General features: G+C 33.3%; 3 protein-coding genes and 1 pseudogene across 4 annotated transcripts; 2 read left to right on the top strand and 2 right to left on the bottom strand.

The window, feature by feature from the left end:
- Positions 1–3339: 3339 nt before the first annotated feature.
- On the bottom strand, positions 3340–4845 carry LOC143552835 (protein SPIRAL1-like 2). Its single transcript, XM_077042958.1, has 3 exons — positions 4764–4845; positions 3589–3859; positions 3340–3496 (listed from the first exon to the last, which is right to left on the bottom strand). The coding sequence occupies exons 2-3, from the start codon at positions 3853–3855 to the stop codon at positions 3416–3418; spliced, it is 348 nt and encodes a 115-aa protein (XP_076899073.1). The 5' UTR covers positions 3856–3859; positions 4764–4845; the 3' UTR covers positions 3340–3415.
- A 1016-nt stretch (positions 4846–5861) lies between these two features.
- On the top strand, positions 5862–6790 carry LOC143552834 (psbQ-like protein 3, chloroplastic; annotated as a pseudogene).
- A 1309-nt stretch (positions 6791–8099) lies between these two features.
- On the bottom strand, positions 8100–9733 carry LOC143552833 (uncharacterized). The gene has a single exon (XM_077042957.1). It carries the CDS (start codon positions 9075–9077, stop codon positions 8214–8216), a length of 864 nt encoding a protein of 287 aa, XP_076899072.1. The 5' UTR covers positions 9078–9733; the 3' UTR covers positions 8100–8213.
- A 7585-nt stretch (positions 9734–17318) lies between these two features.
- On the top strand, positions 17319–19328 carry LOC143552832 (transcription factor TCP5-like). Of its 2 annotated transcripts, none has more exons than XM_077042955.1 (2): positions 17319–17791; positions 18118–19328. In XM_077042955.1, exon 2 carries the CDS (start codon positions 18187–18189, stop codon positions 19192–19194), a length of 1008 nt encoding a protein of 335 aa, XP_076899070.1. In that variant the 5' UTR covers positions 17319–17791; positions 18118–18186; the 3' UTR covers positions 19195–19328. The 2 variants fall into 2 exon arrangements, with proteins under 2 accessions (XP_076899070.1, XP_076899071.1); XM_077042956.1 differs by having other exon boundaries at positions 17319–17864.
- Positions 19329–26697: the final 7369 nt, after the last annotated feature.

Below are 26697 nucleotides of genomic sequence, written 5' to 3'. Positions count from 1 at the left end.
TTAGAATCACTATTATTTAAGTTAGAATCATTATCAGGTACTACATTAAGTTGGGATATTAAAATTCAATTTGCCTTCTATATAATGTATATCGTAGTGATAGAAGCAAAAACCATTATCACAATTAGTTTAATCATTTTGTTAGTTTATACACACCACCCAAAACACAACATAAGAAAGGAGGTATAGAAACTCAGATGATTTAAGTAAACTTTTTAACTACAGAGTGATGTTTTCAATTTTTTTTACTAGCAACTTGAATTAAAAACACCCTTACCGGTTATAAAAGGCTAACCGGAAGAAAAAAAAAACAAGGTCACATACTAAGTAACGGGTTTCTTAACCACGCTACCCAATTCAAATTAAAATTACAATTACGAGAAGAAAGCCATAAATAAGAATCCGAAACAACATAATCGAAAGGTGTTTTATACTTCTGTCTTCAAATATCAAATATTTAGGTTTTCGGAATTGTTACCCGCATGTGTTGCTTAGATCCGAACTGTAGAGATTTAATTATATTACAAAACTTGTACTTGCAACCAAGTAAGTGCATGTAGTTAGTGATGAATTATAATCATACTGAGCAGGCTTATAACATAATAGGGAATACCCTAACCATGGGAACCGGCTATCCTTCATTTGCGGTTGATGTTCCGGCAAAGTGTATAGGTCGACAACTGAATGTTTCGTTCTGGTCTCATCTTATAACACCTAAGAAGCTAATGAAACTATTTTAGTAAAATGAAACTGTCTCAATTCCTCGGCAATCACACCAAAAAATCGAAGTACGTTTTGATTTCCTACTTGATCAATGTCAATCACAACTGAAGATTGTAATTATATCCTAAAAGGCCCTATTCTATAAAGCACATGTATTTACAAGGACCGGTATACAAGAAATTGGTGCCGGTTGTTTTGGTGCCTAAAGGAAACAAGAAGCATCTAGTTTGATCGATGATGCAACAATTAAAGTCACAAAACTCGACATGTTGGAGACATAAAAGACGTTTCTTGACGATACACAATAACAATGTAGACAGCCTAATTTTATTCATGTAATATTTACGCTCATGTACCTTTCTATAACATAGTCAAAGTAAAAAATGATATACTATCATGTTATCATATAAGTTATATGACTATAAGTGTGTGATAATCTAAAACATGGGTAAGTCCAAAAAATGAAATACTACCTAGATTTTCTCTAGATACTATATCGATCATGTTAAGAAAAATGAAAGGTGTATGTTTGATAAGGTACATAAAATGCATGACCTATTGACATCACTTGTCGAAAGTACATAGTACTCCTTGCGCTCATTATTTTATACTTTTCCAACGTTATGGGGTGTACGATTGTTTTAAACAAAGAGATTTTTCTTTAATTTGTAAATTATAAATGTAAAACTGCATAGAGAAGTATATATGCAACACTTTTTTCCATATAATTATGTATCTAGTATCTACTGTTAACTTTATTTTGATTGTATATTTATTATTTGAAACATCTCGCGCGTTAGTTTTAAAGGTTAAAAAGAAATGAAATATAGTCTAAACGTTAAGAAGTTTAAAATCTCAATTTTATAAATTTGAGAAAATCTTTTTATAAATAATTTTATCACAAGTATTTTCATCTGTGAAATCTAAGAATTTGTAAATAATAATAATAAAGATTTTAATTATAATTATAAGAATTCATTAATAACAAGTTATGGTTATTGGCTTGAGAATAGAGTATGGGCTTCACGAGCTTAATAATAAAGTATGGGCTTGAGAGTTCATGAGTTTGAGATATAATTAATATAGCGGGTTAACACCCACCCACCTCATCCCAACACCCATTTCATTCATTTCACCTACACCCATTTCAAAAAAATGAGAATTTACTATTTTAATTTATGTACAATAATCACTAGGTTAAGTACCAGTGTGTAACACGAGTTGAAATATATAAAGTTATTTAAATGACAAGACAAATTATTTATTTATTACCCCGACCTCGGGCGGATTATACGCCGGGCGGTACCTTAAAGATTGTTCAAAAACTCTTCACACTATTTAAAGTGATATTAATTACAGGGGCGAAGGTTAGTGAAGGCCAGGGGTGGCCCCGCCCCCTCCATTTTTTTTGCGTAACAGTGTAAATTTACCAATTTTCGTCCAAAATATTTTATACGTGTAAATTTAGCCGTTTTCGGCCCAAAATTTGAGCCCGGCCCCCTCCGTTTGTGAAATTCTATATACATTTTGAGTCCCCCCGGGTGTCTTAGTCCAAGCTTCGCCACTAATTAATTATATTTATTTCATTTCAAATATCCGCAAGTACTCAATTGTTTTCAAAAGCAAATAACAATACATTGAGAAATATAAACAATATGCTAATTTAATTATATAAACCTAAAAGTCCAACTAAGTTTTCTTCATGCTTACGTCACATAACCTGTAGCACGTTGAAAATAATATAATTTGTCAACAATAATGTTGATGAGAATTCATAAATTTGATATATGTATAATATGTAAAATCGAATCACAATTCACTTGCCAATTATGTAATATTTAATCATAAAGTAAATGAATAACCAAAAAAAAAAAGATTACCCCGTTCTTCTAGCCGAAGCCGAAACATAGGGAAATAGAACCATCGTGCGTTCAACATAAGTTGAAGAATTAGACGACACAGTTACGTCCCGTCGGACCCTCCTACTATGAGTATGCGTATGTGTGTGGGTCTCTTCCATCAATAAAAACAGTAAACAACTAGAACGTAATTCACATAGTTCAAACACAATTATAGTAAACAATTAAGTAAACGGTCAAAATTAGAATAAACAAAATATAATATTAGTGAAAAATCTCATGAGAACGGATTCTATATGCAAGTCAACATGCTTTATTATTTCAGTGTCGGAGTTGTTAAGTTGTTGGTGCGGTCTGTGTTGAACCACATATCGCTCCACTCCCAACTAGTCATTCAGATAATATAAAACACAACGTACATTGCGCATGAGATCTACCCTACAGGCTAGGGGAGACTTAGGCGTGTGGTGTCATATGTCGTGTTGATTCGTATGTAGGGCTATAAATGAACCGAACATCTGGCGACTGTTCGACGATAAGTTTATTTATATTCATCCATTTAATAAATAAACGAACACGAACAAATAGTTCGATTCATTTCAGTTAAGCACCTCCACACGTTACTGAAACACTCATTGTTTCTAAACGACATGAACCCATTTTTTTAGTATATTTGAAATGCAGAAAGTTAGATTTTGATTGCTAAAATCATTGAACAAATTGACTACATTTTAATCATAAGAACATGACTGCAATGGTAGAATTTGTTTAAACCATTACTAGGGTCTACATTGGCATCAAACATCACTTGTTGGCAATTGGCATACATAGTATCACTTGCTACCATCACCAAACAGGTAACCCAAAGACGAGCCACCACCTGGTGCCGCATGAACCTTGGTCGAAGGTCGATCCTGTACGCATAACAATCACCAGTGTATAACATTAAAACCACCACCAAAACACATACACCATAAAGTCGTAAACTGACAACAATCGAGCATACCGTGAGGAAGTTGCCAGTATTCTGACCCTCGGCTCGGAAATAGTTGTTGGTCTGAGTTCCTTGGATCCCAGCAGGAATCTGTTTTGTAGCATCTGGCTGGGGGACAGTGGCTGTTGGCTTAGGAGGCGGCTCACTGGCGGCCGGCTTTGTCGGAGGTGGAGCTACAGCCGCCACCTCTGTCCTGCCTGTGGTGGGCTTTGGCTCACCACTTCCAAACAGATAGTCAAGTGAACTTTGTCCACCGCCACTACTGACTCCACGCCCCATTACTCTGCTTATACATTCACCAACAAAAAAAATCAATAAATGTATTCCCAAGTTTTTATTTAACGAGACTCGGGAAAGATTTAATCAACCGCCGCTGAGTTCAAAGGAAATGAAAAGAAAAGTAAACAATTTATGTGTTAAAAATCCTTTCCTTCAAATCTCTCCAATTTAGAAGGATTCGGTTTCCTTCCATTTACATCCTTCAAAAACATCAACTTTTCTCTCGTTAAATGAGACTCGGGAATCTAGACCACATCTTATTTGTTTACATATAGATTTTTCACCTATACTTTATTTTTATTTTTTTTACCCAAATTGGGATTTTAAATAATAATAAAAAGTAGTGATTACATCAAGACAGAAGTCAAACAGGCAACAAGTTGCGTCGCTAGCCCTTGTTGAAAAAGCTAGCGGCTCGTAGCACGCTCAATAAAAGTTCAAATAAAGCTAGCTAAGAAAACTTAATTTGAAATGACCTGAGCCGAGTTGGCTCATTTTGTAACTGAGCCAAGAGCTCGTTAGCTCGCTCCTAGGCTTGTTTAACTTTAAGCTCAAGCTCGAGCTCGAACCCACATTGGCTCGACTCGTTTACAACCCTTATCATCAATAACATAATCTCTATATATCCTTTATTCATGTTCAATCCACCATCTATCTAATAATTAAGTTACAGCATATATATGCTTCAAAAACAAGCTATCTAACAAACAAACACAATATTCTCTTAAATTGTCATCATAATCAACTAATACAAACATCATTATTATATTTATCGAAGATCTTAACAAATATTCACAAATTTAAAAGCAACACATAGCAACATTTGCTCTAAAACAACACCAAATTACAGATCCGTATGGATTTGAAACATTAGATGAATCGAAACATAACATAAAGTAAGTACTTACCCAAGTGGGTTTTTGATCAGATCTAGATGGAAGCCAAGATAGAGATAGAGGAACACAACAACTAACTGTACTTGTCGGTGTATATATTGTCACTTTCAACCGGGCCACCCGGATTTGTTAAATTATTATTCGGGTTACAGACAAGAATTATTTAAACCAGATAATTGTACTGTTTCTTATGCAAGTTGTACAATTACTTAAAGCGTTAGATGGTTTCTGTTTTGGAAAAAAGTATGTATGCTTTTAGTATGTTACACTGAAGACCCTAAACTTTGTTCTAATTAGTTATATAACTCTTTTTAAATTTTAAGGTTTTGGTTTGTATACGCTGTTGTTGTATCTCGTAAGTTATACCGTATACGTATATTCACCTGTGTTTATAAACGCTGGGTAACCGTTTAGACAAGGCAAGTCGTTTGTTTCCAACTTGAGTATTGGATCGAACACCTCACCGATTTAACCATGTGCGTTGAGTCGTTGGTGGTTTAAGTTTATATATTCATTACACGAATGTTTAGTTTCTTAATTTGAATGATTTTGTTTTCTTCTTTGGATTCTTTCTTCCACATTATCACTATACACACACTTGTTGATGATTTAGGGACGACTCAAGTTGTGCTACTTGAATTTTTATTTGGATGGCTAGATTTCTATACAACGCGTGGTTTGCAATTTTGTTAATCAAAATAAATATTTTTTGTTTTGTTCAGTTATATCTAATAATTTTTTTATTTATTTAGTTTAATCAGATGAAATAGTTTTCTTTTACCGGTTTACAGTTTATAGACAGGATAATAAATAATTTCTTGTATAAAAAATTAGAATATAAATATATAATTAAAACAGAAAATAATACAAAATATATCTAATGTTATAGAAAAGTAATAAATAATTAATCAAATGGGTATTATAGTTAATTTGACAATAAAATTGATTAATTTTTGAAAAGGATAACATAACATTAGATTTTTTTCAATTGACATTATGTTCCCAAACATTAAAGAATACATGACCCAAAATAGTATCATCAAATCAGTATTTGATGGAAGAAATAAACAAAATGTTTTAAATCTTATAAATTATTAATTGATAAATAATAAAACAACTAAAATGAATACACTTCACATTCTCATCACAGTGATCACATGCAATGTTTTGGCTCATGGTCCCAACGATATAATATACAAAAACAAAGGTGTCCATATCATCATACATATAAAGTAGAGCCTCGTAGTTTTAATTTTTTTCTCATATACAAACAATTTATTATATAATTTTAATTATAAGTTTATTATCTTAACTTCTAAATACGATAAACCCTCTATACCCTCTTCTCTTTTCCCTTCACAAACACCCCCTCAAAGCCATTTACCGAAACCGAATCAAACCCACATGAGCGCGACAAGCACTAACGTGTTGACATGCTCGTACACAAAATACCCAAATGAAAACCGCATGAAACAAACCAAACTTAAGTCTGAACACACACACATCACAAGAAGAAATGCATCATCATTATTCCTAATCATATGTTCTCCAATTCCTTTCCATGTCCAACCAGCATGCGCAACAGAATCATCATTTCTAGATATGTTTAGAATGACCGTACCCGACCAGACGGTAGAAGAAGCCGACATTTGGAATCAGGGAACATGCAATGAGTTTGGTACAAGTGAAAAAGCTTTTGGAATTGGAATCATGGAAAGAGGCTCAAAAGGAATTGAGAAAGAGTGCTTCTTACTTGAAACAAGACATATATACCATAATTCAAGGGAAGCCTGGAATGGAAAGAGCTCAACTCCGGAATCTGTATTCCAAACTTTTCAATGGTGTTACGGGATTGGATTATGCAGCAAGGGATAAAGATGTGCCACGTGTGTGGAGTTTGTATGAGGATATTGTTGTCACACTTGATGATATTTTATCTAGAGTTTTATGAAATTTAATTATACTTGTTTCAAATGTGGGAAATTGACTTTACCTATATATTTACATCTTGGCTGGAAGGCATGAAATTTGATTTGAATGAACTATTTTATGTTATTAAAGGTGCATCATATCCTAAACTTGTTTCTAGGTATACCCTGGCATAGTGACGGATACAGGAAACCTTAGTAGGGGGACAAGATATGGGTCGTGTACGTAAATAATAGGTTTGGTATAAAAATTAAATGATAATAACACTGTTTAAACTTGAGTGATCTAATTAGAACACTTTTAAACTTGGTTATTATTATTTAAAATTGCCCCAATATATATTAAACCGTTCTCGTCAGTCATTGATAAAACTTGAAAACCTGCAAACCAAGCGAGACATGACAGAAAAGAAACTTCATCAAAACGAAAAACCAACCTAATAGACCGGGATACTAACAAACCTCTGAAAATCAACGACTAAAGGGGGCTCGACGCATTATCACATGCTAGTGGAACTCGACTACTTGAGTCAGTAGAAAAAGGTGGTGCGTGTGGGCACCTGGCTCGACGAATAGTGAATTAATGGCTGTTTTCGATCAGCGATTGCAAGGCTCACGGCGCTGATACATAAGGATAAGGATTGCACAAAAAATAACAAAAAAAAGAAGATAAACATGTTTGGGATTGAGTTTTAAAACACCTTATTGGCTTTCTTAAAAAGCCAGTATGTTAAAAGGTGTTTAGCAATCACAAAAATCCTTTTTATTTTAGATATTTTGAAAGAGTTAAAAAAAACATTTTTCTAAAAGCTTCAAATCCTAGTATTTCAAAATGGTTTTTTAAAAAAGCCAACAAAAAAATAAGCATTTTTCAAACTCAATCTCAAATATTAGAGTTTGGTTGAGGGCCTTGACTCTAAGTCTCTAAGATCATAAAAGTGGTTATGGTAATAGTGATTTGATCATCTATTCCATTAGGGTAAACCCGTAATAGATTAAAGTTACAGAGAGCCCGTTGGGCTTGGGTCTAGCCCATACATATTCACAAACATAAAATACAATCCCATGAGAATTCATCAATAACTAATAAATACTCCACTAGCTAGCTGAAATGCAAACAATAAACAAACCCTTTTACTCCAAATTCAAACATTGCTTGTCGACGAAAATCGATTAAACATAGTTACGAAATAAATATAACCACAAAAACAAGGAGTCGAGCTCATGTTGCGGAAAATAGTATTCACAATTAAAATACTTGAACTTACAAGAATTGTAGATGTAGAAGTTCTTGTAGATGATGCAAGCTAGCTATTAGTCTCCGTATCCTCAGTAATATTAAAGTTAGGCTCATACCCCTTTACGGAAATGAAGAAACCGAAACAAATAACTGAAACATCAAGTACTTGTCACCATATATATACTACACACTCTTGATATCCATTACAAGAAATCATATATATGTATTTGTGTATTGAAACTTATAAGCATATATATGCAAAGTGATGTATTAAATTACACTCCATTGAAGTGATTACCTATCATCATTTTTATGTGACCGAATCATGAGACGGGCATCCAAAGCAAACGGTATTTTCTCTTGAGAATCACTCACATTAAACCGAGGCATGAGCGAATTTGATGGTACATCTTGGGAACTTGAGCTTAACAAAGGGAAGTGATTATTCTGTCTAATAAGATCATGGTGCTCTCTCAAACTAGGCATGAGATACGGTGGGTAAGGTGATTGCGTGATGGCGGAAGGAGGACACAGTGAAAAATGGGGTTCAAATGGTAGAGACATTAACGAATCAGTTTGAGATGAACCTCGTCCTTGGTTTCCAAACTGGGATATTGATAGGTTTGAAGAAGGTTCCCAATTATAGTAAGGGTTGTATGGAAACATAAATGGATAAGAATATTGAGGTACAGGAAATAAGTTCAAACCTCTATTTCCATCTCCATTCTCTTGCTTGTTCCACTTGTTTTCGACTGCTTCTTGTGGCGTTGAGGATGGTGGCAATACTCGATGAAATTGATTGAAATCTTCAGGTAGCATTTGGAGGGGTGGAAGCTGATCAATATCATCTTTAGTTGCATCAAGTAACCAATCTATGACCTTGCTAGGTTGGTTCAATCCGAGCCTATCTTGAAGATCATACAATTGAATAGCCGTAGGACCTGAAAGCCTAATTCTTCGGTCTCTCAATCCTTTTACAGTGTAAACCTTGCTATGCCTATCTTTACCTCCAAAAGCCTTAGATACCCTTACGATTCTCGGGTTCTTAAAACCAGCCCATTGTCTTGAAGATGATGTATACCTTGGTAACATCGGCTCATCGCCATCGCCTTCTTGCTTCGCTTGAAAGTCTTTTCCTCCTGAAGTATTGTTGAACATTTTATTTCTTGTATCATAGGCTACTTATCTTCATCTTGGATGTACAAGATTTTTGTGTTTTGTAATTTTCTGAAATATCAGGGTTTGCGTAGGTTAATAAGTAACTAATTAAACTAGGTAAATTACTTCTCATGACTATCTTGATATGAATTAAGAAGATCAGAAAAGTAGATGAGTGAAATATGAGTTAAATATTTTTCTTGAACATATCAAGCAAAAACTAGGGTTTTCTTTCCAGATCTAAAACATACAATTTGTGTTATTATAAATAGCAACTGATTATAGTTGAGAAGATGAATATGAAAAAGAAAGTAAAATAGAGATGATTTACATGTGATGGTTGATACTTGATAAATACCTGCAAATTATAACTCAATCTGTGGCCATATACTTAATTTGATCAAAAGGTATTAAAGGCCATAAAACTAATTCACAGGGAGTAATACTATATCATGTGCCTTTAGTACTGCAGATCAGACAGCATTCAGTTACAAAGTTTCTTGTGTAGAGAGAGAAAAAAACTTCAGACTCCAACTGGAATTGAATTGATGGAGAATCTGTAAGCAAGTTCTTAAGAAGCTGTAAAAATCTGATTCATGTTATCTGCAAAAATAAAAGGAAGCATTATATGTTTGTCAAATATTGATCTGCATATATATAATTCTCAAACTTTCCAATGAATTCCTATTATCAGTCACATAGAATTACATATCAATAATATATTAATATATGATGGTGTATGATTAAACCAATCTCTCATATGTAGACAAGTTAAATAACTCCAATTATATGGTGGACCATTCGGGCCTATTTAGAAAAAGAGGCTTAATGGTTTATTAATATTGACAACCACATATAACTTGCTTTATCTTAAATAAGGTGGTTATAACAACAAAGTATCCATGCATAACAATTATGTTTCTATGTAAAATATGTTCGCAAATTATTTACGAATGTTGGGATATATATGTCTGATACAAAGAACACGATGGCAGTTAATAGCTAACTGACGCAACCGTTAATTAGAAGGGGCCGGCCACGACTGTTACTAATATATATGTAGTCATCTAATAATAAAGGACTTTCTAACCATCTAGCTTATAATTTTAACATTCACTCCTAAGCTAGATGGGAACCACAACGAGCGTTCTTTTAGTCGTTTAAAATCAAGTGAGTTCACGGATGAAGACAACCTTTTATGTTTATGTTGTTATTACACTGGGACTATAGATAAGTCAGTGTGTAAGTAGACTCTTTGTAGTACACTTTCATTTCATATCTTGTAACACATAGACACACAGTTTACATTCTAATACAACAGGTTATATTCAAATCTTGGTGTTTGCTTGAATATTTCACCTCCTGATTAACCGATTCTGCAGCTTAATCAGAATGAACATTTGATGCAGCGTGGTGATAAAGTTTGGAAGTCAAACACGTTGATTCTAAGAATACCCGTGAAGTACTTCCCAAAACTCTCAAAAAAAGACGTAGATCGTAAATAAGATAAATAATTGAACCTGTTGATTCACACAAATACCATGATCAATTCTTCCAACTATCGTTGATTCATAAAGAATACCGACAATCAGGTCCTTCGCACACTAACATACACTGTGATAGAGAGGAAATGATTTTTTATATTTTCCAAAACTTATTTCTTTACATCACAAAATCTCAACTATTTAAAAGAAATAAAAAACTATTGGGCTTCTAATAATTAAACCAAAAGACATGAAATATTAATTATAAACTCTTGTAATTCCATAACTCATGTCGTCATTAATTGGTAAACTTTTGATCTCCTCACATCAACATTACCTAGATTGATTCTGACGTGTACCTTAGAATTCGTTAAATTCAAGTTTTAATGCATAATAAGTGTCTCTCGCCCAAGCCCGCTTACCCCAAAAGTGGGTACCTATATTTGGTTAAAAATTGGTTGATCACCTATAGTCGCTTTAAACGGCCTAAACTTGAAAAAAAAAATCCGTGTGGTTTTGCCTTGCTTCTTTCTCTCAGGACCGCATATTATTTGCAATTAGAGAAGAAAATTAATAAAAAGAAATCACTTAAGTGGGTGATTTCCATATAATGCAAATCTTTGAGTAAGCATACAAACCTAATATACATGTACATGTAACATAACTATAATAATTTTCAAAACGGAAAAAATCGAGAAGTTCAAAGTTCAAACCCTAGCGGAACCAATGATATTTCACCTTAATTATTAATCATTATATACCAGAAAGTATATGGTGCTTTCAATATTATTTAAATCAGCATGAAACCCACAATCAGTATTCAATACATATACAACTCTCTGGCCGTTGCAGGAGTTAATATATTGTATTCATGGAGTGTACTATGTTGGCCCATTATCATTTAAATATAAAAAATAATTTAAAAACAAACTTGAGCTAGTCTAACTGAGTAACTTTTCTTATTTATGATTGCAATGCGTTTTTCATTCAAAATTTTATAATCTAATTCCAGTTCTTTATATATAATGTGTTATATATGTTTGAAAATTTTAATTAAAGTAACATTAAGTAACAGTTTAAAATTTGATTAAAAGCACTTTGAAGTTTAGTTTTAGGCTTTTAAACTCTTCATATTGTACTTATTTACTATTATTATATTATTTTATTTCATAAACTTTTTCTTAAAACTAGATTAATTATAAACGAACAGAGCGTTCAATATACTATTCATGAACCATTTAACAATATAAAAGCGTGAAAAGTTATGCATAATTTTGTTTAGTTGTAAAAGTTTGTCAGAATAAACATAAAGTTATGCATAGTTTCTCACGTCGATCATAATTATAATTAAAAATTTCTAACATGTAACAGTGATAATATATTAGTGTAACAGATCAAGGGTTCGAATTTGTTTAAGCGGTTTTTTTAGAAAACTATGCCTGGTATGTTTTCATCCCATATTTAAATATATTTATGTTACAAACTAGCTATTGGTTTGGTCCATCAATACTTGCTGGTACTGGTCTCAGTTTAGATCCCATAACTTTTATGAAAAGAAAGTGTTTCAAGACTTATGACTGTGCTGGGATAATGCAGAAATTATATTTAGCTGACAAAATAATAGATGGTTAAGAAGAAAACGAATGGGACCAAAAATTCTCAGATATATGCATTCCTTCTATTTTTCAAGATAACAAACACAAACGTACTGCTATCACTACATCTTTAATGTATAAATGTGAATTCATATTAACCCTTCAGAAAGGTGTGTGTATATCTCTACAATGCAATTCTACTGTTTATATAGTGAATATATAACTCTCATAAAAGCAAGATAAAGTGATTCAAATCATATTGAAAACCGATTAATTATAAGGTAGTAAACGCTAGCCATAAGACATGTCGTGGTATGGAAATAGGGCGTGGAAACTGCTACGTAGGCACCATGTCATTTCCACACTCTTTTTCACAAAGAACCGCGTGTGGTTCCACTTTCCACACCTTATGTAAACGCCTTCCAAATCCTTGATCACCAAAACAAGCAAACACATATGAAGTCTTTGAGCTACAAACAACTCATAATATTTTTACAAAATTATACTCTCTAAATTTTATTTATCATGCACTACTACCTCTTTTCGCCAAATTAATTACAAAACACCAATGTTCAGGTGTTATCTCGGGTACGTGTGTATCTTTTGCAATACAACTACTGCTCCAATTGTACCAATGGAACACATTCATATTGAGCGAGACACGAAAGCCTCAGGCGATACTAGCTAACGGTTAGTTCCGTTCATTTTATATAGCTGAAACACCAACAACTGAAGCTATTGGTTTAAGTCTTTTTACGTTTATGTAATGTTTAATTTAAATTTCTTGTAATTCTTTTGTATACAATATTGTACTACATTCCAAAACATAAATAAGTTATGTGTATCACAAGTCCATGAATGTAAATGAATGAACAAGAAGCTTGTTCATGTTCGTTTATTTAATAAATAAAAGAACTTCTCGCCGAGTGATTTGCTAAACGCCTGGTTCGTTTACAACTCTACTATTGCTCGGGAAACATTGTAGGTCCTAAAGTCATAACACGCGTATAACATTTACCATTGAAAACAAATAAAGACATGCATAATTGCATTTATACTAAATTTTGTTATTTCTTTTTCTTTTATCATCAGTTCACCGCATCCCAAAGATTGCGACATCACACACAAGTTTAGTGACCAACCAACTGCAAGAGCCTCGTATGTACACTGCAGTGTACTCCACTGTTCATAACCCCCTTCCCCAATGCATCAGCATCACATCTGGTCAAACTAGTATCAAATGCAGCGATGCAGACTAGAAACCAGCTAAATCCTGCATGCACATATGAGCATGCATGTTACACCATTAAGATGGAAGCTTTAACATTGACCTAATGCAAGAAGTTCATATTTCTGCTAACCTACAGTATTTTTTCGATAATCAACTAAAGGAATCAAATACTTCCACAAATAAACAATATGTAGACAATAAAGAAAAATCTAAGTTTCATTGATATATCGGAACTTCTTTAGGTGGTAAATTAACATAAGAAAATTCTTTGGACCAATTAATAAGCTTTTTAACAAGGGCGGCTTAGAGAGCGACGGTCCCCGACCTGATCACCTAGGTAAGCCCAAAATTAAAAAAATAAATAAATTATGTTTTATATGTATATATTTATTTTAAAAAATATGTATTATTAATGTTTAAACCCAATTACACAATTCATTTTAGCCCATTAGTCAAAACCTAATTTTTTAATAAAGAAAAATCTAATTTTCATTGAAAAATTGAAACCTCTTTAGGTAGTAAATTAGCATAATTAAGAAAAAATCTTTGGACCAAGTAATAAGTTTTTTAACAGGGGTGGCTTTGAGGGTGACGGTTTCACCTAATTAGTAAGCCTGAATTTAAAAAAAATATGTTTTATATGTACATATTTTTTTTGTGAAAAAGAAACATGTATTATTAATGTTTAAAACCCAATTACACAATTCATTTAAGCTCATTATTGGAAAAAAATTTGAGCAGCCAAAATCATAACTTAATAGGCTCATTAAAAAATTTAGTTTTTAAACCCAATGAAAAAACATTTACTTAACATTCGACCCAAAAAATTTTAATGATTGTCAGGGAGTACGGCCATCTTTTTCAAAAACCGACAAAAGCACACATTTTAACGGTTTTATTTACGCTCAACTTTCTCTTTTGTTAGCGTGGTTCTATTTGTTTATGTGTTTTTGTTCGCATGGATGATCTATAGCAGTGAGCCTTTTATTTATGATCATTGCGCCTGCCAAGAATATAAGCAGCATGCCAAAGCAAAACAACAAAAGGAGAGATGATTATTTAGGTCTTCTTCTGACCATGAAAATGACTTAACATTTTTTCCTTTTTTTACCGTCATCATTTTTGGGGATCATGTCAGCAATCATTTTTCTCATGATTTAATTTTCTCAATATGGATGGTGACAGTTATTGCTGCTGCATATGCGGGTACTGTCTACTAACTGAAACTACTTGATGCTTAAATCTCACATTATTTTTTTCTGACACGTTTTTACCAGCTTTCAATCTTAACACATTATGGCTAAAATTTACTGTCTTCAGCATTATTTGAATAACTTGATTGTCTGTTATGAGCGTTATCAACTATATAGCCTGAGTAAAGGGTAAATTTATGGTCATAGTTTGTGTTTCTTGTCTTGAAGAATAGTCATTGTTTTAAAAAACGGTGAATACCACTCGGTTAAACTGGATTTCAGGTAAGGGCCCGGTAATTTTATGCCCAGTTTTTTGGGCATTCGGTATGCTCACTGAAACGCCGGTTTTTCCTTAAATACCAACTATTAAACTGTTTTAAGCCCGAGTCTTTTTTTTCTTTTTTTTATAAAAATAGTGGCCCGTGTTTACCTATAGCAGGCGATTAAAAGTTTTAACCTGGCTAAATTGCAAAGACTGAAAGTTTCTAAATGAATATATTCACAAACGTAAACGAGCGAACTAATTTTTATTACGGAAACATGTACTTTGGATTATTTGGTGTTTTTGGCTTATTTTTTGATTATTTGGATTATCTTTGAGTTGAAGTTGTATTTTTATGTAATTATTGGCTTAACTAGTCAACACGGTTGAACGTTCCAGTACAAACCAGTTCAACCAGTTATACCATTTCTGATCAGCTCAATCCGATACGATTTAAAAACCAGTTTCTAATTCATTGAGAATAGTAGCATGCATATGACTGAGATCCTTTTGGACTCGTTATATTTCTTCTTAACCTTCTATTATTTTGTCTGCTAGAAATAAATTGTGCAGTATCCCAGAACACTTAAGTCCTTTCTCTCTCTCTTGTGTCATGTCTCTATCTATCCAAGACTACCTACACATCACTCAGACATAGAAGTTAAGATGTCTAAAGACTAGTGCCAGCAAAAATTTACAAGACAAAAGGATGGTTTGTAACGCAAATATGTTATACATATAGTGTTTGGATCAAATACAAATCGAATTAATGTACAAAGCATACGAAGTGAAGGAGGAAAAAAAGCAAGACATTTTCGTAATTATCTTAATAGTGCAATTACGTTACAATGTACAAAAGTATCACCGGCGTAGGAAATTACGTTAGATGGTTTTGGTGTTGTATGTATTGAATGCTAACTTCACATTTTATCAATTCCAGGGTTCTTCTTTACTAAAACTATTTTTGTGTATCTTTATAGGATTTCATGATGATTGAAAAAAATAATACTTAAAACACCAAATTCTTTCTAGTATGTATCATTTTAAGGTTTGAAGGGCTGGGATCTTCTTGAGATTAATATTCTTATCTATGTAGGGTTTCATGCTCGACCTTCTTCTTCGATCAGTGTCGAGTGTTATCTCAGTCTATACAAGACCTAAACAAGCAAGACTAACAACAAATTTTCTATGATAGTTGTTAATCAGGATATATAATATTATGTATAATGAACAATGTAGCAGCCATGATCACACACCTACTCTTTTAACAAAATTTGAACAAATATATATCTTCAATTCTATAGCTTTAGCTCCTATATATTGCAATATATATGATATGTGGTTGTCTCACTCTTAAGTGGTCCCAAGAGCAATAAGCAATGTAACAGTACTGAGATATCTTTAAAATTTCTTATTCCTTTGGTCCCTCTTCTATACATACAGTAGCTGGCTTTATCTATACGTTGCAATACTTTTGTGGTTCACACCACAGCTTTCTCCAAGATCCATATCCTGCAAAACTCGTCATTTAATTAGTATTGATTGTAACGATTGAATAAAAAAATATCACTAAAAACGTACGCTAGCTAGCTTATATATGTACAAACATATTCCAACGAAAATTCATGAGATTTTTTATATTTTGTAACAACAGAAGAAGACCTTATAGGACCCCCGATCACGAATCAACCATCAATCAAGAATTAATTAAATTAAAGAACAAGAAGCAGGCGGGATTAACCCTAAATGGATTATATGTATTGATCGAACAAGACACACACTTGTAATTAGTTTACATCGACACCTATATATATATACAACATTAATGGTGGATAATAAACTACCCGGTGGTTATATAACTACTAATTATAACTACTTGGTAGATATCTAACCAGCTAACTAACGTCGCTAACTACCTAACACCGCCATATATAACACAAATACCCTTTGGCTAAACTTAAATACATAAATGACCCTAAATGATATGTATCGAACTTAATCACACGGTTAAGGCCAATAAACTTTTCTGTGTAGAAATGCTTTTGAGGGAAATGGGTAGGAAATTAAGAACTCAAACATTTTTAGGAAATATGTAAGAAATAATTATTTTGTCAAAAAATGCGCAGGGATATATAATGTGGTGGAAATGTATGGAAGGAACGCACACGACAGTGCGACACTAATAATAAGAAATGAATGTAATTACACAAAATAGTGTTGTGTTCAAACACACTTTCTTTTTCTCTAGATGTGTATATATGCATCTTTTTTGCATTTTGTATTTTGAGTGTGGGTGGGTAATCAAGGTATATCTTAGAATTGACCAGCAAAGCTAATTTATATATATGTGGTTGTCAATAAATCAATAAGCCTCTTTTTTCTTAGTAGGCCAGAATGGTCCACCTTATAATTGAAGTTTTTCTACTGTCTACATATTTGGCTGATTGGTTTGCATCATATATCATTGATATATAACTATGTGATTACTAATGGAAAGACTAGTAGAAGTTTCTACACTAACCAGATTGTTGTGGTATGCTGCACTTATCTAACTCGAGACGTGTCGGTTGACAAAGACATCACATAGTTGCAATTTCACCATTCCTTTTCCTTTACTTTCGCGTGCAACATGGTAAAGATTCTTTGAAATGTTATCCTTTCACAATAACAAAAATAAAGAAAATAGTAATTTGTTGAAAGTTTCAAGAATTATAAATATATATATATATAGAGATGAGTATGTGACATATATACATATATAGTGCTTCCTTTTATTTGCAGATAACAGGAATCAGTACAGCTTCCAAAGAACTTGCATACAGATTCTTCATCAATCCAATTCCATTTGGAGACTGGAGCTTTTTCTCTCTCTACATAAGAAATTTTGCAATTGAATGCTGTCTGATCTGCAGTTCCAAAAGCACATGACAGCTTTACTCTCTGTGATCAGTAAGTTTTTAAGGCCATCAATACCTTTTGATCAAAGTACGGCCACAGATCATTGATATTTGATCATTTGCAGGTATTTATCAGCCATCACATGCAAATGATCTTAGTTTTACTTTCTTGTTCATTTTCTTCTTCTCAACTATAATCAGTTGCTACTTATAATAATAAAAAAATTGCATGTTTTAGATCTGGAAAGAAAACCTTAGTTTTTGGTTGATATGTTCAAGAAAAATATTCAACTCATATTTCATATCAAGATAGGCATGAGAAGCAATTTATCTAGTTTAATTAGTTACTTATTAACCTAAGCACTCCTGATATTTCAGAAAATTATAAAACACAAAAATCTTGTACATCCCAGATGAAGATAAGTAACCTATGATGCAAGAAATAAGATGTTCAGCAATACTTCAGGAGGAAAAGACTTTCAAGCGAAGCAAGAAGGCGACGGCGATGATCCGATGTTACCAAGGTATACATCATCTTCAAGACAATGGGCTGGTTTTAAGAACTCGAGAATCGTAAGGGTATCTAAGGCTTTCGGAGGTAAAGACAGGCATAGCAAGGTTTGCACTGTAAAAGGATTGAGAGACCGAAGAATTAGGCTTTCAGTTCCTACGGCTATTCAATTGTATGATCTTCAAGATAGGCTCGGATTAAACCAGCCTAGCAAGGTCATAGATTGGTTACTTGATGCAACTAAAGATGATATCGATCAGCTTCCACCCCTCCAAATGCTACCTGGAGATTTCAATCAGTTCCATCCATTTATGCCGCCATCTTTAATGCCACAAGATTTTAATTCATCTCAAGTTTCTTTCTCGCAGTTCCTTAGTTCTCCGAATGCAACATTTGTGAAAGATGCAGGAAATCGAACCTCGCTCTATACCAAACAAGGACTCAATATTGACAACAACATTGATATCAATGGAGATCATCAAACAAAGAAAGGGAAGGAAGCACTAGTCGAAAACAAATGGAGCGAACACGAAGATGGAGACGGAAATGGAGGTTTGAACTTATTCCCAGTACCTCAATATTCTTATCCAAGATTGTTTTCATATAATCCTTACAATAATTGGGAACATTCTCCAAATCTAGCAATATCCCAATTTGGAAACCAAGTACAAGTTTCATCTCAAACCGAATCGTCATTAATCCTACCATCTGCCTCCCAATTTTCTTTGTGTCCTCCTTCTGCCATCACACCATATTTCATGCCTAGTTTGGGTGAGAACCATGATTTTATTACACAAAATAATCACTTCCATTTGTTAAGCTCAAGTTCTCAACATGTACCAACAAACTCGCGCATGCCACTGTTTAACCTGAGTGATTCTCAAGAGAAAGCACCCTTTGCTTTGGATGCTCATTGCAAGTTTCCATCGCATAAAAAAATATAAGTAATCACTTTAACAGAGATGACGAAGACATCACTTCGCATATGCTTATATTTTTCATTACCTGATACTTAAATATATGAATTCTTGTAATAGATATCAAGTGTGTGTAGTGTATATATATGCAAACTGTTTTTAGTACCCTTAATGTTTTGAGTTATTTGTCTTGGTATCTTGATTTCCATAAAGGGATATGAACTTTAAATTTTCTATTAATATTGAAGATATATTGAAATTAATTGCTAGCTTTCATCATCTGCAAGAACTTCTACTTCTGCAATTCTTGTAAGTTCAAGTATTTTAATTTTGAGTTTGTGACTCCTTGTTTTTGTGGTTTTAGCAACTTTATTTTGAAGTAAAACGCTTCGTATATATACAACTAGCTAGTAATTATCAGTCATTGATGAACCTCACGAATTCGGATGGATTGTTAGAACTTAATGGTATATATCTCTTTTGATATCAATTTGAACGTTGATTAGCAGTCTTTTTCTCCTAGACCTGAAGAAACAAAAAAGGCATGAAGGATTGAGTACCGTACGTACTTGAATGTAATGGTAGGAATTATTTGCTGTTTGCTGATATGTTGGTGTAGTGAATGGTCATCACACATGAACATGTGTTAGCAAGAAAAAGTTAGATCTAGCTAGCAAATACAATTACATATTCTTTAATATGCATATTAGGTATTAGTATTAGCATTAGGGTTTAATTAATATAAAGTAGCATGTTATTGGTAATAAGAACATGATAATTGACCAAGGGACATGGTGTCATACTGTCATGCAATCATGGTAAGGTGTCTCTCCTCTATTCTAAAGGTTGGATGTTTCAAATTCTGCAAGGTGCAGGTTTAGGTGGTTTATAGGGTATTTAGGAATAGAGTAATTTGTCGTTCATAAACGCTTTAAAAAAAATAAGAACAAGATAATTTCTACTGGCATTATACATACATATATATAACAGTCATGCAGACAGTTATGTGAGTAACTACCATCCCAAGCATTGTGTTGGTTACTAATCAATACACTAATGATATAAAACATACACTTAATTATATTAAATCTAATTTGTTTTTTACTCTCCATAAGCTAGATTGATCCAACTCCAATCACCTCTTACTATCTGTTGAAATCACCTTGTCCAAAATGCTTTTGTATATATGTCCACCCTTAAATCCCTTAAACTTTTTTATAGCGTATAAAAACTTAGTTTAAAACTGTTAGGTGATCTTTCATTATATACCTTTCAACGTCTTAGCTTTATCTTGAAGGAGCATATTAGAGTTGGTTCACTATTTTGTTAAAACTATTTAGAAGTTAAATGGTTGGCTGCGACAGACAGACCGTAAGTTGTTGATTTGTTCATTGCCTGTAATGTTGTCTGATCATAGGATGGTCGTTGCACGATAATTGTTGTATCAATAGTGGTATTCTGTTGCGTTCATGCTATTGACCTTAGCTGGTCTTTTGACGGTCGATGTATGTCCGATCTGAGCCTTGATCGTGAACTTCATTGCTCTAACTTTTGCAACTTATTGAGTAGAGTTGTGTAAGGCTAACATTAGTGAGACTGATGTGTATCAAACGAGCTACAACATGATCTAGATAAAATTAGACTTAGCGGGTTGAAGTGTTGCACAAGGGTAATTAGGGGTCTAAAGTACGTGATTAGACCTTAGACTATGGCCATGATGGATATGAGCTAGTGTGGATTCCATATAATTTATACAAACCTCACACATTAAGATGTATCTGGATCATCAACCTCTCTACACATGTCATCTATTCACCGTTCAAGATCAAGACTTTCTTCAACTATTTCTATCGTGTTTAGTTTCGTCGTGTACGTGGTTTGGTTGTATTTCACCTTTCTCCCGAATCACGTTAGATCCAAAAGCGTTGTTATGAAAGATTCGGTCGATCCTCTCATCGATCGCGGGACTTATGTGCCTTTCTTATGAGCTTTCTTATAATATCTTTGATCATTCCATTGTTGTTAGTTAATTTCTCTTCATTTTTGTACGGCTTTTCGTTTACAGCATACAAGGATAAGCTATGAACATATGATTATTTGTAACTAATAGGTATCACATGTTCTTATTTTATCATCATACAAAAATTGTCAACTTATAATAGTGATCCATATCCATGCATGTCCTAGCATTTTGATTCATGACTATTCCAAGGGTGGTTGTCAAACTTGAGTCCTCCCATTCTTCCTCACATAAAAAAAATAAAAATAAATAAATAAGAAGAAGAAAGTTAAGTAATCACACTTTAGTTTGTGACTTGATAAAAATTTAACAATAGCTCGAGTGGTCACTGATTGTGCCATTGATTGTTATATCAAACAAAACATTTATAGTTTGTTAAAAATGTAATATTTGCCTGCAATTCATTACTTTGTTTTCTAGTTAAAATTATATATGCTTTAGGGTCAAGTTATTCTACAAAGGGTTGTTTTTGTTGGTGTTTATAATCCTGTGTTCATTCGGATTTCAGAGTGGACTTGGGTCAGGAGTTTTGGGCCAGAAGCTTCTTTGGAGATATGGGCATTTCTAGAAGATGGAGGCTGGTCCAAGTGTCACCCATCAGATTATTTGGTCAATATTATTCTTGTTACTTTCTCCCTCTTGTTGGTTAAGTCTCTAGATTAGGTTACAAGTTGATTCGTTTTTGTTTGGTTAAGAGAGATTTGATATTGTTTATGATCATCACAATTATAATATGAATCAGGACCGTCTCGTGGGTTAGCTACTTGAGACAATAGCTTTAGGCCTTCAAATTTATAGGGTCTTCATCTGAAATAAGAGTTATGTATTATAAGATATTAAAAGTATAGTTCTTTTAGAAGAAAATAAAAAAGCCTCGACTTTTTAGTTAGTTTTAGGCCTCTGAGGATGTTGAGCCGGTCCTAATCTGAATTCTGTTTTAATCGTGTTTATGGTTGAACCCGGTTTCATATTGAAACCATATACTCATTGAAATTTGAAGTTTATCATTCAATACAATCATTCGGTTGTTTTTCCTTACAATAGTTGATTTGTTCTTGTTTGTTTTGGTGTCAAGAGTAACCAATTTGCGCTATAAATCATTTTCTCTTGAATACAATACTGCTAAACAACCACATTAGGATCCTAGCATAATTCTTTAGTGGCTTGAAGTCCTTGATAACATAAAATATTGTAAGGCCTGGTTTTGTTTAATTGAGTCTTTCGTATTTGTATCATTTTAGTTTACATTTTCGTTCGTTTACGTTTATATGTATTGGGCCCGAGGCCTTGTGTACTTGGTGCCTATTGGGCTTGTTATTAATGGAATGGTGTATAACATACCCACACTATATATTGTGTGTGTATGAAATACACCAAATAACCCTTTGCAAAACAATTATCCAAGAGACCAAAAACTCTCTCAACTCCCTTTCTTTCTTCCAAGTTTCGGCTCCACCATACCCACACACAAGATCCGAGATCTCGGTCCAACTAGTTGTTTCCGCCAACTAGTTGTGAGGTTGATCCAAGAACAACTAGTATTTAGTTTGTTGTGTTGTTTGATCCGGTTTCGGGACCTACAATTGGTATCAGAGCTTTCGGGCTCGACTAGTTGTAGATCTTGGGTCACAACCTTGGATTTTGGTCTTGTGTGTGAAAAGATGGATTTTTCAAAGAAAATAAGTGGGTTTCGGGTTCATAAATTTTCAAAGTTTCTAAGAAAATAAGAGTGTTCATGTTGAAGATGATAAAGTTTGGTTGAAAAGTTATTGGTTTTGGTGTGTGAATCTCAAAACATTTGTGTTTGTAGTGTTTTGCATGTATTTGGGTTGGTTTGAGAAAGGTGATAGAAAGTGAGTTGGTGACATTCCAAAAGAGGAATTCAAATACTGTTGTCACTTGAATACTTTTGTCACTTGAATACAATTGTATTCAAGGAAATTGTATTCAAATCCTTCATCATTTGAATAAAATTGTTCCAAGTAAATTGTATTCAAATCCTTCGTCATTTGAATACAATCGCTCATTTGAATACAATTATTATTTGAATACAATTGTTCTAAGTAAATTGTATTCAAATCAAAGCTTCCGAGTTTCTAAGTATATTATTCAAATCCTTCATTATTTGAATACAATTGATCCAAGAAAATTGTATTCAAATCCTTCATTATTTGAATGCAATTGATCCAAGTAAATTGTATTCAAATCCAAGCTTCCGAGTTCTAAGTAAATTTTATTCAAATCCTTCATTATTTAAATACAATTGATCTAAGAAAATTGTATTCAAATCCAAGCTTCCGAGTTCTAAGTAAATTGTATTCAAATCCTTCATTATTTGAATACAATTGATCCAAGAAAATTGTATTCAAATCTTTCATCATTTGAATACAATTGTTCATAAGAAAATTGTATTCAAATTCTTCATCATTTGAATACAATTGTTCATTTGAATACAATTTGTTATTTGAATACAATTTTTCATTTGAACACAATTGCTCATTTGAATACAATTGTTATTTGAATACACTTGTTCATTTGAATACAATTGGTCATTTGAATACATTGGACTTGTGTTTATCAAACAGTTTTTGTTTCAAGAGTGTTTGATCTTTAAGAAAAGGGTTGATCCGTTGACTGTTGACTTTGACCCGTTGACCGTTGACTTTGATCTGTTGACCGTTGACTTTGACCCATTGACCGTTGACTTTGACCAGTTGACAAAAAAAATGTCTTGCAATTCTAGGCTTGAAGGGAGTCTAAATATGAGGGAATGCCAAAAGAACATGTTAAAAGAAGAATTCAACATGTTTAAACATACTCAAGGAGAATCGGTTGCCTCTCTCATCAACAGATTTGAGTCACTCATTACTAAATTGAGATGTGCAGGTATCACAACTAAGTTGTCTGAGATCAATATGAAGTTGTTGGATTCACTGCCTTACGCATGGAACACCAGTGTGATTACCATCAAGAGAACGGCGAACCTGGATACCTTAACACTCTTAGAGTTGACTTCTACCATCAAGTCTTTTAAATCGATGGATGCCAACCTTCGAATATACAATCAGTCAAAAGAAAATAAAGCTGAGAAAAGTGATGCGGGTGTGAGGAGTCATGCAAGTCCTATCATCCCCGAGTGTGCTGCAAGTGGAAGTAGTCAAACAAGCACCTCGTCATGCACCACTGATGGAATTCCTACACCTGCCTCTCGCATTCCCGAGGTACACAAACTTTGCACACAAGATTATATTGATAAAGTCCTGCACTATAGAAACCATAATGTTAGAATTCTTGAACAAATTGAAAGCATTAGAGTTCAAAATGACGATCTTAAAAAGGCTGCAAAGATCTACACCATTAGAATTAACACTCTTGGTAATGATATGGCCGATCTTAGGGAACAAGTTTCAATTGCTAGAAATTTAGCAAAACGTCATGAAAATCAAGTAGTTGAACTAAACGCCAAAATTGTTAAATTAGAAATTGAGCTAACCCAAAAGAAGATTGCCATAGAAAACTTTGAGTTAGCCACCGAAAAGCTGAACAAACTTATTGGGTCACAAATGGAATTAAGATTAAAGACTGGTTTAGGCTATGATAGTTCTGCTGTACCTACACCGTTTAACAATAACTATACTAGTGTTCCTCACCTTGATTTTAATTCTCCTCCTGAGGAAGAAATGGTCTATGGTATTGGTCATTTGCCCATATCAAAGACATTTATTCCTGCAGCTCCCAAGATTGTTATTTCAGCTAATTCTTCAGTTAATCCTAATAGTGATTCATCTTCTATAGCGGGTTGTGTAGAAGAAAAGGGGTGTGTGCAAACAAACAAGGGTTGTGGGGATAAAAACGTACTTTTTGATTCATCTATTGTCAACCCTGTCTGTAATAATATTGATTCCAAAAACATTTTGAACAATAATGTATTTGATAAGAGTGTTCATGTTGGCACGACTCTTGAAAATGAAAATGATGTTTCCATTTCTAATAGTGACTCTGAAACTATTTTTGATGAAACCATTGTTGATAGAAACGTGCATGAAAAGGTATATGTGAATACTAACTTACCTAGTTATTCATCAAATAGTTGTAAAGTTGAGGAAACCAAAGTTAATGAAAATTGTTTTGAAAAGGAAAAGGCAAGTACATCGGGTAAATATGTCCCACCTCATAGAAACAATTTTTATCAATCTACTAATCAATATTATCAACCTCAACTTTACAATCAATTTGATAATAGCTACTATGGTTATTATCCACAAGATTATGTTAACTCTTTCTATACAAATGTTTTTGATGATCGGGGTCATAGATCTGACAGCTTGTTTGTTCCCGTACAACCATATCCTTATTCGCCACAACCCATGTATTATCATTCTGACGGTTTCTATAGGGAAGATAGAAGAAAACTTTGTTTTGTGTGTGGTAACCCGTCTCACCCTGCAAGACATTGCAAGAGCTGGCATAATATGAAAAGAGAAACGAACAGTAGGTTTAATCAATTTCGTTCAAGAGCTAAACCAAGCTCAAGAACAAGAAATGATCAACCTGACAGTTCTGCCAGCGAAATGGATGTGAGATCCATAAATAAAAAGAATGATAAACCTCCTTTTTGGATAACCAAGAATGAGAGAGCAAAAAGGAATTCAAAGACTGACAAGTCTGAGAATTCATCAAAAAGAAGGCAGAAAAGACATCCAAATATTGACAAATCTGAGGATGTTGTTTTAAAACCAAGAAGGAGACAGTCTCAAAAATTTTTTAAAAACAGGAAACCTGCTCGTGCATGGAATCCTAAAGACTGCTCTTCTGATTCTGACACGTCCCACAACTTCATAAACAACAATGAGAAAAATGACATTTGACCCTCCCGAGACAACTAAGTCTCGGGAACCTCTATCTAATTAAACTGCTAATGTGTGAAGGGTCAGCCATGACATTCTGTAAACAGTATTTGGTACTTGGATAGTGGTTGTACCCGACACATGACAGGAGACGAATCCTTGCTATTTGACATTAAACCGTTCGATGGCGGATACGTTTCTTTTGCTGGAGATATGGGTGGAAATATTTCAAAACAATGAAAAGTGTCAAATGAAGTCCTGACATATGAAGATGTCAACTTGATGGAACAACTAAACCACAACTTGCTTAGCATCTCTCATATCTGAACCGAAAGCTTGTCATAATAGAACGGGTCGATACTGATGACAACTATGCAGACATGTTTACTAAAGCCTTTGATCGTGCCAGATTTTTGTTTCTCGTTGAATCACTTGGCATGATCTCTTTTGTACAAAATTAAATTTTAATTTTTTTTTGTTTTGTTTTTATTTTAAAATTATTTTAATTTTATTTTTTTATTTCATTTTATTTTTATTTTTTTACTTAAAAGTTTATTATATCTAAGTTCTTTTTAATTTAGTTTCCTTTTTAATCTAGCTTAAATTTTCCTTTTATATTAAATTTTAAACTTTTATTTTCAAATTTATTTTTTTAAAAGTTTT

Source organism: Bidens hawaiensis, unplaced genomic scaffold, assembly GCF_021521415.1.
Source record: "Bidens hawaiensis isolate Kalapana, Puna unplaced genomic scaffold, B.hawaiensis_p1.1 tig00017039_1, whole genome shotgun sequence".
In the NCBI taxonomy this organism is placed as follows: Eukaryota; Viridiplantae; Streptophyta; class Magnoliopsida; order Asterales; family Asteraceae; genus Bidens; species Bidens hawaiensis.
This window is presented reverse-complemented; position numbering and strand designations above follow the sequence as displayed.